The 16,714-nt window shown below is 49.2% G+C and overlaps 1 protein-coding gene across 1 annotated transcript; it reads right to left on the bottom strand.

Annotated features, from left to right (window-relative positions):
• Positions 1 to 8,716: 8,716 nt before the first annotated feature.
• On the bottom strand, positions 8,717 to 14,819 carry LOC1270742 (toll-like receptor Tollo). The gene has a single exon (XM_061656561.1). It carries the CDS (start codon positions 13,179 to 13,181, stop codon positions 9,072 to 9,074), a length of 4,110 nt encoding a protein of 1,369 aa, XP_061512545.1. The 5' UTR covers positions 13,182 to 14,819; the 3' UTR covers positions 8,717 to 9,071.
• Between the last annotated feature and the right edge of the window lie 1,895 nt (positions 14,820 to 16,714).

The raw sequence follows: 16,714 nt of genomic DNA, 5'->3' as shown, positions 1-16,714 counted from the left end.
CGGGTTGGGTCGCTAGATCCTTTCCAAACAAAACAAAAAAACTCACAAATCGATCTGATCCGCTCGGCAGCTGAAGGAAAGGCCAACACATGCTGCTGTTAAACCAGCGCTAAAAGCGCCACAACATTCCAGCGTAACGCAATTATTGTGCCATTTTTGCGCCAGTGCGGTTAACCAGTGTACGCCGTTTTTTTTTCTTTAATCGCGAGGACACGCGCAAAATGCAAACAACCCAAACCGCGCAGAATGTGCAAATAACGCAGGCGGACGAAAGAGAGAGAGAGAGAAAGAGAGCGTATGCGCGCGCGCTTACGACATGAATGATAAAAATAAATAAAACGGTCAAACATTACAAAACTGTATGATAGAGCGATGTAGAGAGAAAGCGGGCGAGGGTAAGCAAAAAAGAACATCGCCCACCGAACATGCCCACCACCATCCAGAGACAGAAACGAACCTCGACCGTGGCCCTCCGGGCGGTTTCATTTTTTGTTATTTATTTTGGTTTGTGTTTGCTTGGCTCGGCTTTCTGTGAATGGTGGTAGTCCCCCCGTCACACGGAGATGCCTTGGACTTGGGTCGATCATCCCCGTGATGGGGTTGGCCATGCTTAACCGCAGCATCATCTCGCTACAGTTCGCTGACCATTCATTCGCCAGTGCAAAACCGCCGAAACGAAAAAAAAACCTCAACGCGCGCACGATGCTCCTCTTCTTCTGACGGGCCAACTGGATCACGGGCATCATCATTTCCTGTCCGTGTGTGTGTTTGTCTGCACCCCCGTCTCCCCTTAAATGATGATGATCGTGTCGTTTTGTGTCCGACTCCCCGCGCCACCACAAACCCTCGCGGGCCCCTCGCGGTTATTTGCTCTCTGTGCGCACTGCCACGGTTTTCGCAGGTCCCCTTGATTTGCTTTGAGCGCGCGTAAACTCGACCACCGCCGCATCAAAACCACCCCCAAACGAAGATCCAAGATTCACGCAAAAAGGCACACAGAGAAGGAGAAAGATAGAGGGGAATATCTGCAAGCAGTAAGGGTGTAAGAGTGCATCAAACAGAAGGAATCAACTTCAGTGGAATCAAAAGCAGAAACCGAAGCGCGAAGTGGAATGTCCGGATGAGTGATCAGACGAAGAGGGAGAAGGGGGGAGAGAGGGGGGATGAAATTCCAAACGGTGCTCGGTTCACGAGTTGTAGGGTAGGAAGAACGAGGTAGGAGCGGACAAAGGGCTAAACGGTGCAACAACAAGATAACCGACCTGACTCGGCCAGAGGGCGATCGTCGAGTCTTTTCTCTCTTTTCTCGCTCTTTTACTCACACACACACACAGATACACACAACAACACTCTTTTTTTCGCTCCTTCCCCCCGGGAGGTTCTTCTCGTGTTATTGTTTCTCTAGACCCGGACCGGGAGACGCACATCTTGCTGGACGGTTTTTGCCGTCCAATTTTCCTCCCGGGCGGGCAGGAATGCTCCAAACCAGGTGGGGAAGGAAGAGTACCGGACCCATACATGCTATAATTTAATGAGAGATAATGATAGTGTACAGTTTGATTGGGAGGCTTTTAGTGTATTGTTTGGTACGATTTGCTTCATTCGCCCCAATGGTCCATGCAAGACCATCGCAATCCAACGAAGCTGTTGGATGCTTGCAGAGGTAATGCAACGGGCGAAGCTGACTCGTCCGAAGTAGAGCAAATAGAGCATCACACTCCCAAATGATTATGGGTACGATTTGAGACACACGTGAGTGAGGATCGTAGAGATGATCGCTAAATAAAACTGTTTGTTTCTGAAAGGATCGTCCCCGAGGTACGCTGTGTAGATTTTCTCACCAGATATCAAGGCATGGAGTTTATTGAGAAGGATTTGCGTTCAATCGATTAGAGACGTACTTTGAAAACCATTTATATTCCATCATTCTTGTCTATTCTTCTAAACCTATCATAGAATTTCTTTTGCAAGATTTGTCATCAATGCCTTTCGTAAGGTTCCATATCAACTCCAGAAACTATCGTTTTTTGTCTCAGAAAATAAACGGTAGTATTCCATCAACTTACTGCGTTCGATAACAATTCCTTAACCCTTAGTAAAACTTAATTCCTTAGTAAAAAAACCAATTCCACGATTTTAAATAGTATTAATTCCAGATTGATAAAGGTTCCATACACATTAAAAGATAAGAAATTGTTAGATTATTCAAAGCTTTTGGTAGAGCTTGTAGGACATTACTACTTGAAGCTGCATAAATCCTATTATACATTAGCTTCAGATTTTCGAATGTTTTTGGATACCTTGGAATAGCATAACATAGTTCTTAAATAATAAGAACTAAACTAAACTAAACTTTCTTAAGTAAGAAAGCATAAATAATTCCATAGAGTTTGCATGTTTCGTATTTTTGGAATGATTCTTTCTTAATATTGAGGGTATGGCGCTTCTGCTTTCAAGTGATGCCTTTTTTCGAAAATTTCCCAGAATTTTCCCGTTAATAATAAGAACAGATAAAGATCTTAGTATTTTTGTAAAATAGCCAATTCCCTCAATATTTTCAACTCTACACTTATAGAATTCAGAGCAATGTTGTTCTTATCTAAGCATGAGGATTGATCTCTAAGATGATTTTAATACTGATACAATTCCAGCCAATAGCAAGGCCCGACTATCCAGTTCGTGTTAAATTTGGTCTAACAATTGGTCGCCATAAATGTTCAGGTCATAAGATCTAAAGGAAGGAGAGCATTTCACAATAAAATAGCTCAATTAGAATCAAATATAGCCACAGAACAAGTCCCATTTGAAGCAACAGTTCCAGCATGACTGAAGACTTGGGCTAAAAAAATGGCAAAAAGTCAAAAGGGGTAGTTCGTTCCTAGCAGTCTCTGGAAACAAAAAACAAACCCCTATAATAGTTATGAGTTAATCAATATAACATACCGGGACACAACCTTCCGGGAAGAAACCATCCCAGTATCCGGGCTCTCGAAAAGTCCCTCTCTGCACACTACTGTCGATTGTAAAACTGTTACATCACCCAATGCCGGAAGCCGGGCGCACACGCTCGCAACGAATTTTATGACGGGCTGGTATTAATTAGTGCTTCCTATGCCCAAACTTTACGATGCGGATAAGATCCATCGGGGAGTAGACTTCGCTTTCTTGCGAAACGAATTGATAAATCCAGCGACCAAATAAAGCACTATTAACGCTAATTATAAAGCCATAACTCGATCCACGGGGGTAACCTTTGGTGCTTGTGGACGGCCCGTCATCCGCTCGAGCCAAAGATCGGGGCATCACCCCAAACCCGCTCACTCGCTTTTAAAAATGCGCTGCAAAGCGCACCAACCGCAACCGCGGGGTCGGTCGGCGATAACGGGTGTTGATTGGTTTTAATTGAATTTCGTGGATCGCACGCACCGAGCGCGATCCTTCGCAATTGGCACTCACACCCTACACCATGGGAACTCACGGGAGACGTTCGTTTTCCGCATCCGCAACCGCTTGCCACTCCCTGCGCAACCACCATCATTTGGTGGCGAGTTTGGAGTTTTTCGATAATTGAATTAGATTCCCTTTGCTGCACTACCACCAGCATCAACAAGATGCGCCGCACCAGACTTTCCATTTTTTTTCCCCCATTACCGATACGCGCCCATTCATTTCCAGTTAGCGAATTTTGCTCGGGCAGGAAAACTATGGTCAATTATGATAATCATGCTCCGCGGCTCTAATCTACCCCAAAACTAGCCTGGGAATTTCGGATGCTCCATTCCCAGGGGGTGGAGGGGGTGGGGAGACCAACAACGCACACTGCCCTAAGGGCATTCGCGGCGCACCCTCCCGGGGCGATGATTAGTGTTGATTTTGCTAATTGTGCGTACCGAAGCCGGAGGTAACGATCGAACGAGGTGCAATGGTGGTGCGCGCTCACGATTTCGATCGTGATGAGCTCGAACGGCGCTCGTATCGGAGCGTGCGCTATTAAAAAAAACTGCTCGATTCGCGGTCCCGACCCGTTAGGTTGCGGGCAAGGGTAGTAGAACGAATTTAAGGAAAATCGGGGTGGATGCTATTGGGTTCGAAGCAACTGACCATAATGATGATCGCTCGCAACAGCACAGCAACAGCCAACGCAGGTGCGAAAAGCAGCGTGCATTAACGAAGCAAAATGAGGTTGAAACTATTTATTATAGCTTCTGTTTAAGCCCAAAAATAACCAATGCCCCTACGCTTACAGACAAAAGGGTTTTCTATAGCGGTTCATAGTGGCACAAGTGATATTATAATTATCCATTTCCAAGGAAAACAATTACCGGAATGTACTGTACTGAGCGGAACAGCAAAATAGATGAAACCGCCATGATTACAACCGTCACAAATCAATTATATCTTGTATATCATCACAAAAAACATGAAGCAACAAGCTCCGGCTGTGTCCGGCCTGTCTCCAGGTTTGATGTCTATCGTCACCATCGTCACACAATCGGGCGGAAAAATCGTGCACGAAAACGTCTAACAAAACATTTGTTTTTGCAGCTCACACAGTGTCCATTACCGTTTATCTTCCAAGGGGGAAAATTGTGACAGTTTCAACGTCCCTCACCACCACGGCAAATTAAGAAAGCATCGCGTTCTTGTACGCTTTCTTCTATTCCGCACCTTTGCGCTAATGCCGCAGCAGCAGCGGCAGCAGCAGCAGCAGAAAATAAACGCTCCCCTGATACGATCGCTACACCTGGACGATAATGATGGCAGTTTTGAAAAGTTATCTTACGCTACCTACTAAACGCACGCACCGAAAACAAGCCACCATTAAAGTGAGAGTGGCCGACGCCTAGATGCCACCTTTGCGATAGTGGCGAAGGCGACCTGCCCTTCCTAACGACTGCATAAATAGAGCGGTGCAAACAATACGGTGTAAATCAGAACGTTGTTGTTGTGTGTCTTTCTTTTCTTTCGGTTAGATAAAAAAACGGTCACCGCCTTTTAGCAGGGGTAAGTAACAAGGGGTTGCCGCGTTTTGTCCACGTCCACGGCCGACGTCGTTATGGTCATCATCTCGTTTGATGAGCGAAAGACAAAAACCAGGGAGGAAATCAGCCGCAAAATACGCACACGCGAGCCGCTGCTGGTGTAATCTTCCCGAAAATCAGCTCCAACGTTCCCTGCGGGCACACGGGAATGAGCCAAAGGAGGACAGGAAGTGCCTCGGGCACGAAGATGGCGCCCCCGAAACTGCCCCGAAACAACGAACACGCAGCGCAAGGTTGGCTCATTAAAAATGCTTATCAAAATCGGTTGCGGTCCGCTTTTTTTTTCGTTCGTTTCGTATCGTTTCTGTGTGCGGAACTATCAGAGCCGACCGATCGGTTCGCTGTCGATCGTGCTACGAACAGAGAGAGCGAGAGCTCCGAGTGACACTCATACAAGCGTGCGAGCATTCGTTGTCTAATTGCTAATGTCTACATTGATGGGCAGTAGCAGCAGCAGCAGCCCCAGCGACGCGTCTGGATAGGTGAACTCAGGAATGGACTACGACGTGACAGAGCGTCCCAGTTCCGCGGGGACACTGTCATACCAGCATCCCCAGCCACCCAGGCAATCGGAGACGAATTCTCTAACCGAACGGTGTTTCTTTTCTCTCCAGCTTTCCCTGCACTCTCCCCATCGTTCCATCCCCTATTTCCGACCATGTTTTTGAACCCTTCTGTTTCATCTTGAGCGACGGGTAAACGGGCACACCGAATGGTATGCGCGTCAGGCCGGAGGTGTCTTTGTTGGCGAAGAAGAAACCTGTTTGCCGTTGCCTTTTGTCTCTTTCGCCCCTTGCGCTGTGCAGTGATGCTGTGATCTTCTCCCCCAACAGCTCGCGATCACGAAAGAATGGCGGTTAGAATACGCGGCGTGACGTCTTGTCGACTTCAATCTCCGCGCAGCGCTCCGGCGTGCCATCGATCGTTTCGTTCGTTCGTTCGTTCGCTCGCTTCACAAATTGCCCGCTCGAAGCCCAATGTTAACCCGCATGAGCTCCGGCCGAGCTCGAAAATCGAACTCGCGGGCTCACGATCACCGTTACACCCGCCACCACCCGGTGACACAATTCGTTCGCCCCGCGCACAGATCGCAGGCCGCCCGCTTTATTGGGAGCAGTTTAAGATTTATTTATTTTTACAATTAGCCATTGATTATTTTAAAACCCCCGAATCAGTCGGGCGATCGCGCTGGCTCCCTTTCTCGTTCCGATAATGTGCACCTCCGCAACTCTTCACTCCACAAGAAAACACACAACTAGATAGGGAACAAACGGACGTAGAGGGTGTGGGGAAAAGCCAGAAGAAAACGATAGCTCGACTCGACAGCAAACATAAAATGAAGAAAAATGACCATCCCAAGGTTTTTAGGAGCCGGAGCGGAATCGACGATTCGGTACGTTCTGCGTTCCGGCATTTCCCTCAGTCCCCTGCGTTTGTGTTTCCAACCACGGTCGTGGCCTTAGATTTTCCCCGTTTTCTTTGCCCTTCTTTCAGTGTAGTTCTTTCATTTGTGCTGTAAATGTGTGTCTCTGTTTGAGTGTGTGTGTGTGTGTGTGTGTGTGTGTGTGTGTGTGTGTGTGTGTGTGTGTTTTTATACCTACCGCCGTACTCTCGCGCTGTTGTCTTGTTTGCTTAGCAAATCTTTTTTTCGTTGTTTTTACACCACTACAGCTTTCCGAAGCGACACGGTGTGTGCGATGGATGGCGAAACGGTTCCAGAGCAAACCCAGCAAGAGGAAGGTCAAGCGAAGCAACAGCGAAGATTGAATTAATCTTTGACGAAGCACCACCACCATCGCCACACCAGCATCTCTCGCTCGCTCGCTGGTGCCGTCGTACGCCAACCGGAAACGGTTGCAATTTGCTACGATCGCTCTTGGCCGGGGGCTGGTGAAGCGTTTGGAGGAGCAACCATACGAGCGTAGAACCATCCGGCACTCTCTCGCTGTCTGTTTGCGCTGTTTGCTGTTGCGTTTGCCCAGGCGAAAACCTTTAGTGCAAATAGAATAGATTAAAAATGTCACGACACGCTGTTACCGATCGTTCCACTTCCACAGAAATGTACCGCCCGGAGGAGACACTATCCATTACCGAGGCGAAAGGTTTGAAAACGGCAATGAAAAGGGATCGGTGGCGAAGTTGGGGAGAAAAGTTAAACAAAAAGCCACCCGCTTTACCCAAACACACACACACACACACACACACACACACACACCCAAGGAGTGCAAGCTGCAGACGGCGAAGGTTGAAAGAATGGAGCAATTTAATAGAACAAATCGTGTTGTCTACTGAACCGTGGCGGTTTCGAAGCAGACAGTTGAAAGTAATTAAATAAACAAAATGGTAATAAGACACGAGGCGTCTTATGCAAACTGACATCCACGCATCAATTAAAGATGAAATTAAAATATCAATATTATTACAGTATCTGAAATTGTTGTTGGTGCTATCTCTTTTATGAGCGAATTTCTAAATTTTGAATTGCTCAAACTTCAAACTTTTGATGCCAAAATTCTGTTACTAAGTAAGATAAACAATAACTCTTTGCATTTTCTTAAAAAACCTACAAGAAGTGTACGATATTTCATAAAGTTTGAACCTAGCCAAAGTCTAACTGTGTAGGTGATCCTAAAAGCCTAAAAGCAATCAAATTACGATGTTTGAGCCAACCAATATGTACATTGTGCCAAGTGAAATGCCAGTGCGCTTATAAGAATTATTACAACAATATAACAGGATTAATTATTATTTTCCCCATTTCTATAATTCCTTCAACAAATTAGTTGATTAAAACGCATGTTATTACCTTCTGCTATCACTTGACCTACTAGTGATTGCTACAGACTAAATTACCAAAACATCAGCCAACTGTTTGTATAATTAGAATAAATTTACGACCTCTCTTTGTCCATCGACCGGCCCGATAACCTTGAAAATAATTTCCGAATCAAAAACAAAACCTGCCATCTGCATTACTCACTCACTTGCAAAAAAGAGAGCAAAAGGTCCACCAACTGCGACATCAACACTGCAGCACAAAGTATCTCCCAGGAGATGATTAATCTTACCATTCGTGTATTTGCGATGCCCACCAGTAGTTACTCACTCACTCGGTCGGTCGGTCGGTCAGAGATTAGCTTTCCATTACGGTGACGATGCTGCTGCCCCGGATGCCACCCGAGCCCGGGCAGAGAAAACAATTTCCCAGTCGCACAAAACGCACAAAAACATCAAAGCGAACCACCATATCTCGCGACTTGATCCCGCCCGACCCATCGGAACCGCTTTCTTCGCTCATCAATCAAACGTTATGACCGTGCTCGTGGAGCAGGACGGGAATCAGGGTTGCCAGTAGGGAGCAAAAATGGACGGAGAGTACTCCGCCAACGAACGAGACATCTGTGCGGCCACCAAACGTGTACGTTCCACTGCTTATCAACCGTCGGCGGAATGTGAAATCGAATGTAAAACCACTGAACCCCATCGCTGAAGTCGTCTCATCCGTCGTCGCCCGCCTGTTGTACAGCCTCCCATGTCCAGTCTCTCCAGTGTGGCTTATCGCGACTCCATTCGTTTGTACAGTTTTGTTTCGTAATGGCCACTACCACAGCCGCTCTCCCAGCAGTCATCAACGGTTTTGCCCTCACAGTAAAGCCAACACGCGTACACGTATGTCTTTTTCAATGTGTGTTTGTTTGTTGTTTTATTTTATAAATTCGAACCCTAACCTAGCGTGTAGTAGGAATCATAAGCATACGATGCGCGCGATTACGAGTTAAGGACTACTAGTGTTGTATGGTGGGGGGGGGTCCACCCCGTACGGCGGGACGACCATTAATAACGACTTCGATGGGAAGGGAATGGGAGTTGAGGGTGTCTTTTTTCACGGGAAGATGGGATATTTTCAATTTCTTTTTTTTATACAAAACAACTTCCAACGATAAGACTACAATCACGAGTTTTTTTGGGGGAAAACAAAACATTTGGGAACATCGGGGACATATGGAAGTAAAATAAGAAAAACGAACTTTACACAAAGTACGGCCGATTGTTGCCGTCTGGTCCGGTTCCTCCGGTTCGATGCTGCTGCTGGTGCTGCTGTAGCTGCTGCTGCTGTTCGGCCATGTACTGAGGCTCCGGAATGGTGGAATACACGTGGCCAAGCGTATTGGTGTTGGTGAAGTTGCTACCACCAGTACCGGGGGCACCACCGTGGTATGCCGTCCCCGGATGATGATGATGGTGATGATGATGATGATGCGACTGACCATGGGGATGATGATGGTGGTGGGGGTGAGGCATGGTTTGTGGAATTGGTGTGGAGCCACCACCGGAATGCTGCTGCTGCTGCTGCTGCTGGTACTGCACAAGTCCACCGTTTTGATGATGATGAAGGTACATCGCACCACCACCACCTGGGTTCGTTGGTGCCTCGTACTGTGGAGACGACCCGGCCGTCGACGGCTCCTCATCTTCCGTCGTGTAAGTACTGTGCGCTCCGCCAAGAGAGCGTGGCTGTGGAACCGGATACGGTTGTTGATGGTGAGGATGTTGCTGCTGCTGCTGCTGTATTGAAACCTCCGAGTTGAGCCGCTTGGGCCAGGTTGCTGTTGGCGCTGACGCCCCAATACCTCCCACCACCATCAGGTTATTGGTCGGTGCTGGCGTGTACCGAATGTTGATGTTCTTCCGATGGGACGCCTTGTTAACGGAGCCTCCATCGCGCCCCAGATCGGGCATGGCAAACCGCAGCTTGTCCCAGAACCGCCGATCGTCCCACGCTATCACGGTGCACGTCCGTGCCAGTATGTCCATGATCGGGTCCATCGCCAGCATCGACCCGGGCACGGAGGTGATCAGCACTATTCGCTGCTTGCGCCGCGACGGACGTATCAGCTCCAGCGCAGCCTGCAATGCCGCCCGGAACTCGGGCTGCGACCACTCGAGCTGCAGGAACTTGACGCTCACGAACAGGACCAGCTTGCGGGATGCGTCCGCCGCCGACTGTACCGTGTCGCCGAGAAAGCCGGCCCCGCCGTGCACGTCCCGATAGTGCAGACACATGCCGTACCCGTGGTGCTCGAGCTCCTGGCCGATTTGACTAGTGACCAGGTCGGCATCGGCCGCACTGTACAGCAGATAGGCGTCGTACAGCTTCTCGCTGTCCTCACAGCGCTCGAGCGCCGTCAGTGGGTCCTTGCACAGCCGCACACCGTACCGGGAGTGGGCCCACAGGCACACATCCTGCCGGAACAGCACGACCAGCGCAACGAGCATGATCGTCAGCACCAAACCGGCCAGCACCGCGATCAGCAGCGGCAGATAGTCGATGAAGTCGTCGTTGATGATCGTACGCTGCACGGTAGCGGTCGCCACCGGAACAACGGCCGGCCGTTGTCCCTCGCACTCCTTCACCACGTCCGGGAGCGGTTTCCCACCGGCACACTGGAACTCGCCCCAGCTGGTCTCCTCCGACGATTCCGTCTGCTCCTCCGACTGTGCCGCCGACCCGTTGCTGCGGTACATTCGCTCGAGCCAGTCGAGCAGTTTGGGCAGTAGCTCGCAGGAACACTCGAGCGCATTGCCCTCCAGCGAGACGGACCGATAGGCACCATCGGGCCCACCGCTCGGCAGCGGCAGTAACTCCCAAGGCCTGACGCCCTTCAGCTTGTTCTCCGCGATCGTGAGCACCTCGAGCGATTTCTGGTAATAGAACGACCTATTTCCGATCGATGCCAGCGCATTCCGGTGCAGATACAGCTCCTTCAGCTCACGCAGCTGCTCAAACTCGGCCCCACTCAGCTGCTCCAACCCATTCTGCTCGAGATGCAGCACCTCCAGGGCTGGTATTCCCGCAAACGTCTTGTTGTTGAGTGACTCAATGCGGCTCCCGTTCAGATACAGTGACTTTAGCTTCTTCTTCCCAATAAACACGTGACTGCCGAGCGCACCGAGATTGTTCCCGTCCAGATAGATGTCGGTCGCATCCATCGGGATCTTGGCCGGCACGAGGGACAACCCGGCCGACCCGCAGTCCACGATGTTCGACTCCCAGGCCGTGTCGTGATAGCACCGGCACCGATCCGGACATGCCATCTTGCAATCGCACGCATCAAAGTCACAGCAGTGGCACGTAGCGAAGCAATGCGCCTCATACCGGCACAGGAACTCACTGGCCCGCATTGCCATGAGTGGACGCCGTTGCTCACCCCGTTCATGCTCCATCGAGCAGTGCACAGAGTCAAGATCTTTCACCTGCGGGTACTGCCGCAGATACGCCAACTCATTGATCCGCTGCAACCACTCCATCGTGCAGTCACAGTGTATCAAGTTGTCGCCCAGATAAAACTCGGGCAGCATCCGAGTATCGGGCCACGGCGTTAGTGCGAGCGCAGACATTTCAATACGCCGCAGCCGATTCCCGTACAGCACCACCTTCACGATGTGTTCCTTCCCGGTGAACGTTTCCGGCGCAATCTCCTCGATGTGGTTGTTGTTCATCAGGATCGTCTCGATGTTATGGGGGAACGAGCTCGCATTAATCTGACGCAGCTTATTGTGAGACACATCCAGCATCTTCAACTGGAACCAATTCCCCACATCGTACCTGTTCCCAAGCTCGCTGATGTTGTTCTTGTGAATGTCGAGCCACTCGAGCGACTGGGGATAGTGCGAGTAGTCGAACCAACCAATATTGTTGTCGGAAATGTTCAGATACACCAGCGAGGAAAGGGAGGTAAACACCCCCGACACATCCTCCAGCTCGTTGTTGTCCAGCCGAATAGCCCGCAGCGTCGGATTGGAGCTAAACGCCGACTGATCAATATGGCGAATACGGTTCGACGCCAAATTCAACACATGGATCGTCGACAGCGCAAAGAAGGTGTCGCGCGAAATCTCCGATATCTGATTATCCACCAACCGCAGCCCCATCAGCTCCTCCAGCCCCTCGAACGATGAGTTGTTAATCTCCGCAATCTGGTTCTTCCCCAGATCGAGCGACTGCAGAAACTTCAGGCTCTTCATTCCCGAAGGTATCTCCTCCAGCCGGTTATCGTTCAAGCTCAGATCGTGCAGGTGCGTCAGATTCTCGAACGCCCGCTCATGTATGTACGCAATCTGGTTCGACTCCAGTATCAGCTGATTCAGCACGTACAGCTCGCTGAAGTGGTACGGCTCGATCTGGCGCAACCGATTGTGCGACAGGAACAGGGCGTGCAGGTTCTTCAGATCACTGAACGCACCATCCGCCAGCAGCTCGATCGCGTTGTGCTCCAGATTAAGTATCTGCAAGCTGTACAGCCCCTTAAACACGTGCTGGTCCACCTTCGACAGCTGATTGTGGCCCAGATTCAGCACCACCAGCCGTACCTGCCCCGCGAACGTGTCCCGCTTCACCCACGTCGACGTAAGCTGATTGCGGGACAGGTCCAGCGTCTCCAACCTGTCCAGCCCCTCGAACACACCGGGCGCCAGCACCGACAGCGAGTTGTTCTGCAGGTACACCTGACGGATTTTGCGCGACGAAACGAACAACTCCGGCGTCAGTGCCGTCAACCTGTTGTCGGACAGATCGAGCACCTCGAGCGTACCGAGCCCAACGAACGCCCGGTCCGCAATCTCCTTCAACAGATTCCGCTGCAGGTGCAGCGCGTTCAGTGACCGCATCGCCGTCAGCCCATTGTCCGGCAGCAGCGTCAGATCATTCCCGGACAGATCCAACACCTCCAGCCCCGTATTACAAGCCCGACCTGGCTCTGTCGGCCCATTGCCCCAGTCGGACAGCATCAGCTGCGTCAGATCACTCAACCGATTCCCGGTCAGATTGAGCACCCGCAGCTTCTGCAGCGGACAGAACACCTCCGCCGGCAGGCTCCAGATGTTGTTGTCCGCCAGGTGCATCTCCTTCAGCTCGGTCAGCCCCCGGAAGCTGTCCGGGTGCAGCTCCAGGTTCATCACCGACCAGTCCACGTTGTGCGTGCTCAGCGCCAGCCGCTTCAGCACCCGCATGTTCGCGAACGCCAGCGCCGGTATGTACTTGATCTTGCAGTACTCGATCGACAGCCGCAGCAACCCGTGCAGATTGCCCAGGAAGTTGCCCGGCGTCGTCGTCGACTCTAAGGAACTTTCGAAGAACATAATGTCGTTGCACTCGAGCTTGAGCGATTTAATCCTATCTATTTGATAACTACTTATGTTTGCTAGCAGACTCTCCGTGCGCGTGATCGTCTTGATCCGGCACTGCAGCTCGTCCGACCGCTTCTCCTGCGATACTTCCAGTACCGCACCGGTCCAGCTGCACGCCTTCGGGAGGGTCTCATCGTGCCGCAGGAAGTTCCCCCGGCCGTCCACCGACCGACAGCACCCGACGAGCAGTGCTAGCGTGAGCAGGTGGACCGCCGCCTCCGCCGTCCGGGCTGCCGCCGCCAGGATGAATGATGGATGATCCGCAGCCGGTGGCCACCAGTGGCCTTTCGTAACACTCACACACACACAAGCGCACAGACACACACTCGCACAGTCACACAGGCCCAGTTTAGTCTTCACAGATCACAGCAATAGGCACGGCACGTTGGGATGTTTTGCCCGGTTTGGACCTCACAGCAGTCACACACTCGAAAGGCCATCTTTTCGTTCGCTTCGTCCACCCCAACACACGGCAATTGTGGGGTTGGAGCAGCTGCTCAACTCAAACCACATGCACACACACACACACATGCACACCGGGTCACAGATTTTCCCACGCTGCATGCATTCTCCGCTGAGCGCATACGGGCATTTTCCGGTTTACTTCATTTCATAAGCACGAACGCACTCGTCGATGTTGCCCTGACAACGAAACCAAGCACAACAGGTAACAGGCTCACTCTCTCTTTATCTCTCTCTCTCTTTTTTTGTCACACTAGCTCTGTAGGGTAACACTGCAGGGTTGTTTGTAGTAAAACGGCACGTCTTCTTGCACTAGCAAAACCAACAAAACACAAAACCCGGCAAAGGATTAAGCAAAAACTCTTCTTCTGTACACCTTGTGTACATTCAGCACTGTTTTCCGTTGTCTCGTCAGAGGGTCGCAAGCAAGAAACCGCAAAAAACACACGCAGACTTCACGATCAGAGCTCTCACTTTCTTTTTGTGCCGCCACCATCCAGCAAAAAACTCGTCGTCACTGTAGCATACACACACACATAGATGAACACGAAGTAACGCAATTTTTTTTTTCCTTTTGCTGCCAGGCACCACGACGCAAAGGTTTCTTTCCGTTTGCTTTTAAAAGCAGCCTTTTATCTGCTGCTACGGCTGTGTAGGGCGCCGCTTGCTTTTGGGACCCTTTCGGTAGGTCTCCCCTACCGCCACCGCGACGACAACACTGTGTGCGGCTTTTAAAAATAATCTTCACTCATACACGTGCAACGCGGCTCACTCACTCACACGCAAACGACCTTTCTTTTATCTTTTTGTTTTGGCCCTTGGTACCACATGCACGGCTGCACGAACGTTTGCCTGCTATACACGCACGATTTCGATTGCTGTTTTCGCAACGGTGGCCGGTTCGTCGCCACGGGAATTCTAACTTTATCACGCAGACACGCACACACACACACACGGTGTTGGTTTACTATGTTCGCGGTGGAATTGTTGACCTCGCGCACGTAACTTTCACGCACACGGGTTTGTTCGGGTGCGTAAGGCGGAGCGCGAAACACGTCCGCTCGCGTTGCTGGTTGGCGTAGAAATGAATGGGCAGATGAACGCCGTACGCAGCACGCGGTGACGGCGAACGCGAAAGCCGCGATTCACGCGCTTCGATGAGTAAGCGAGAGCGAGTTCATTCGCGATGGAAATGATCAATGGAAAGGAATGTAGAAACTGGTTTTCTGTTGTGCTTTTGGGGCTTGTTTGGTTTGGATTTAGAAAAAGAAAAGCAACGGAACGGTTTTGTTAGGAGAAGTGCGTTGATGAAATAAATAAATGGTTGTCGCTTGCATCGATTAAAATAATGCTCTTCTGGTAAATCCTGCATTTAAATTTCACCTTTCCTTAACTAATGTTTTTCAAAATAAAGCATTATTTTTATAATCAAATTTATTAAATTAAATCTTTAATGTCGTTATTATGCTCATTGTACAATATATAGTATTTCTTTGTATTTGTTGCTCTGTGTTACTTCATCCGCATTCATTAATTCCTTCATTATGCAATTCATCCAATCTTCGGCCATCTTCGGATCACCCATTCACGATGCGAGCGAGAGGGAGAGATACTCGCTCTCACCAACTTCTCTTCTCACCGTTGCGTTCAGGATGAATGAATTCTACCACGCAACGGCCAGCCATGCTCTTCTCACGCTGACTCTCTCACGATTCGAACGTTTTGATGAACTCGAAAGTGCATCGATGCATAAATGGCAGTTAGAGAGCCGGGTAAGGAAAGAGATGGAAGATGGCCAGTTGGTTGGGTTTATAATTTTGGCCTGTGGACGCGTCCAGACTAATCCACGCGCGGGTGTGTGTGTGTGTGTGTTTGATGCTGCGTCTCAATAAATCATATGATGTGATATTTATGACGATTAATAGATGATGGGAGATGAGCGTGATTTTGGTAGAGGTCTAAGGGAAGGAAGAACTTTGGGCGGCTTTGGATGTAAATTGCAGCACTCAACAACACAATGTCCGTTATGTCTCGCACAGGCGAATATATTGTTTGATGGACAGTTTTCAAATGGTGCTTTCTTCTTCAAAAATAATATAAAATAATTTTAATCTCCATAACAATGTTGTTTTTCAATATTTACTTTATTTGCTTTTATTGCATTTAGCATTCTCTTTCTTTTATATTTGTCAGAAAGTGAAAGCCTTTGAAAATGATTTAAAAATTATTAAAGGAAGAACATATTTCTGTTGTTTTCTAGTTTCTGTGTACATAGTCATTTGCAGAGAAAGAATATTAACTAAAATTTATAATTTTATTTATATTTGTATTAATTTTTATTCAGTGTTTCTTCTTGTTCATAATCTATATATGTCAAGCTTACTACTTACTTTTGTGTCATGTAAATCCACCATAACTTTAGAATGTTTTAATGCACTCAGCACTCAACTACTCTAACGTTTTTAAGCCTTCCATTAATTCATTCATTGAATGCTTTTAACATCGCTCATAACTTTACTTTACTTATAAATACCGTGCATCGCTTCTATAAACCATTCGCCTTAGTTCACCAGCATAGAAAACGAACTGCTTTTTGCCTTTATCTACCGGTCGAAAGTATTTTGCGTCATTTACCGAGAGATAAGGAAACAATATAACACAACAAAAAAACACACGCCATTCATCAGCAAGAAGTGTAACGATGCGAACGAATCACAACGTTGCATTTGCATTCCGGGGGAAATTTATTCAACAATAATAACTATTCCCGACCACCGCAAGAATGCCACCTGGAACGAGAGAAGTGGATCGAGAGTGAGAAAACAAAAAACCCGAAGAAAGTAGCCAGCAAAAAAACCAACAACATAATCACGCTTTTAAAAAAAAGCTAACTAATACTTCCCGTGCAACGTGTCCCCCCCCCCCCCCCCCCCCACTGACCTCCTTCGTACCACAGAATGTGACAGGCGAATCGGTTAAGCCGTGCACCACCCAAAGTGCACTCGCCATCAAGCGCGAATGCA

This window comes from Anopheles gambiae, chromosome 3, assembly GCF_943734735.2.
Source record: "Anopheles gambiae chromosome 3, idAnoGambNW_F1_1, whole genome shotgun sequence".
Classification (NCBI taxonomy): domain Eukaryota; kingdom Metazoa; phylum Arthropoda; class Insecta; order Diptera; family Culicidae; genus Anopheles; species Anopheles gambiae.
This window is presented reverse-complemented; position numbering and strand designations above follow the sequence as displayed.

Coding starts and splice junctions, on each gene's coding strand:
- LOC1270742 (XM_061656561.1), bottom strand. CDS start 13,181: ATGTTCTTCGAAAGTTCCTTAGAGTCGACGACGACGCCGGGCAACTTC.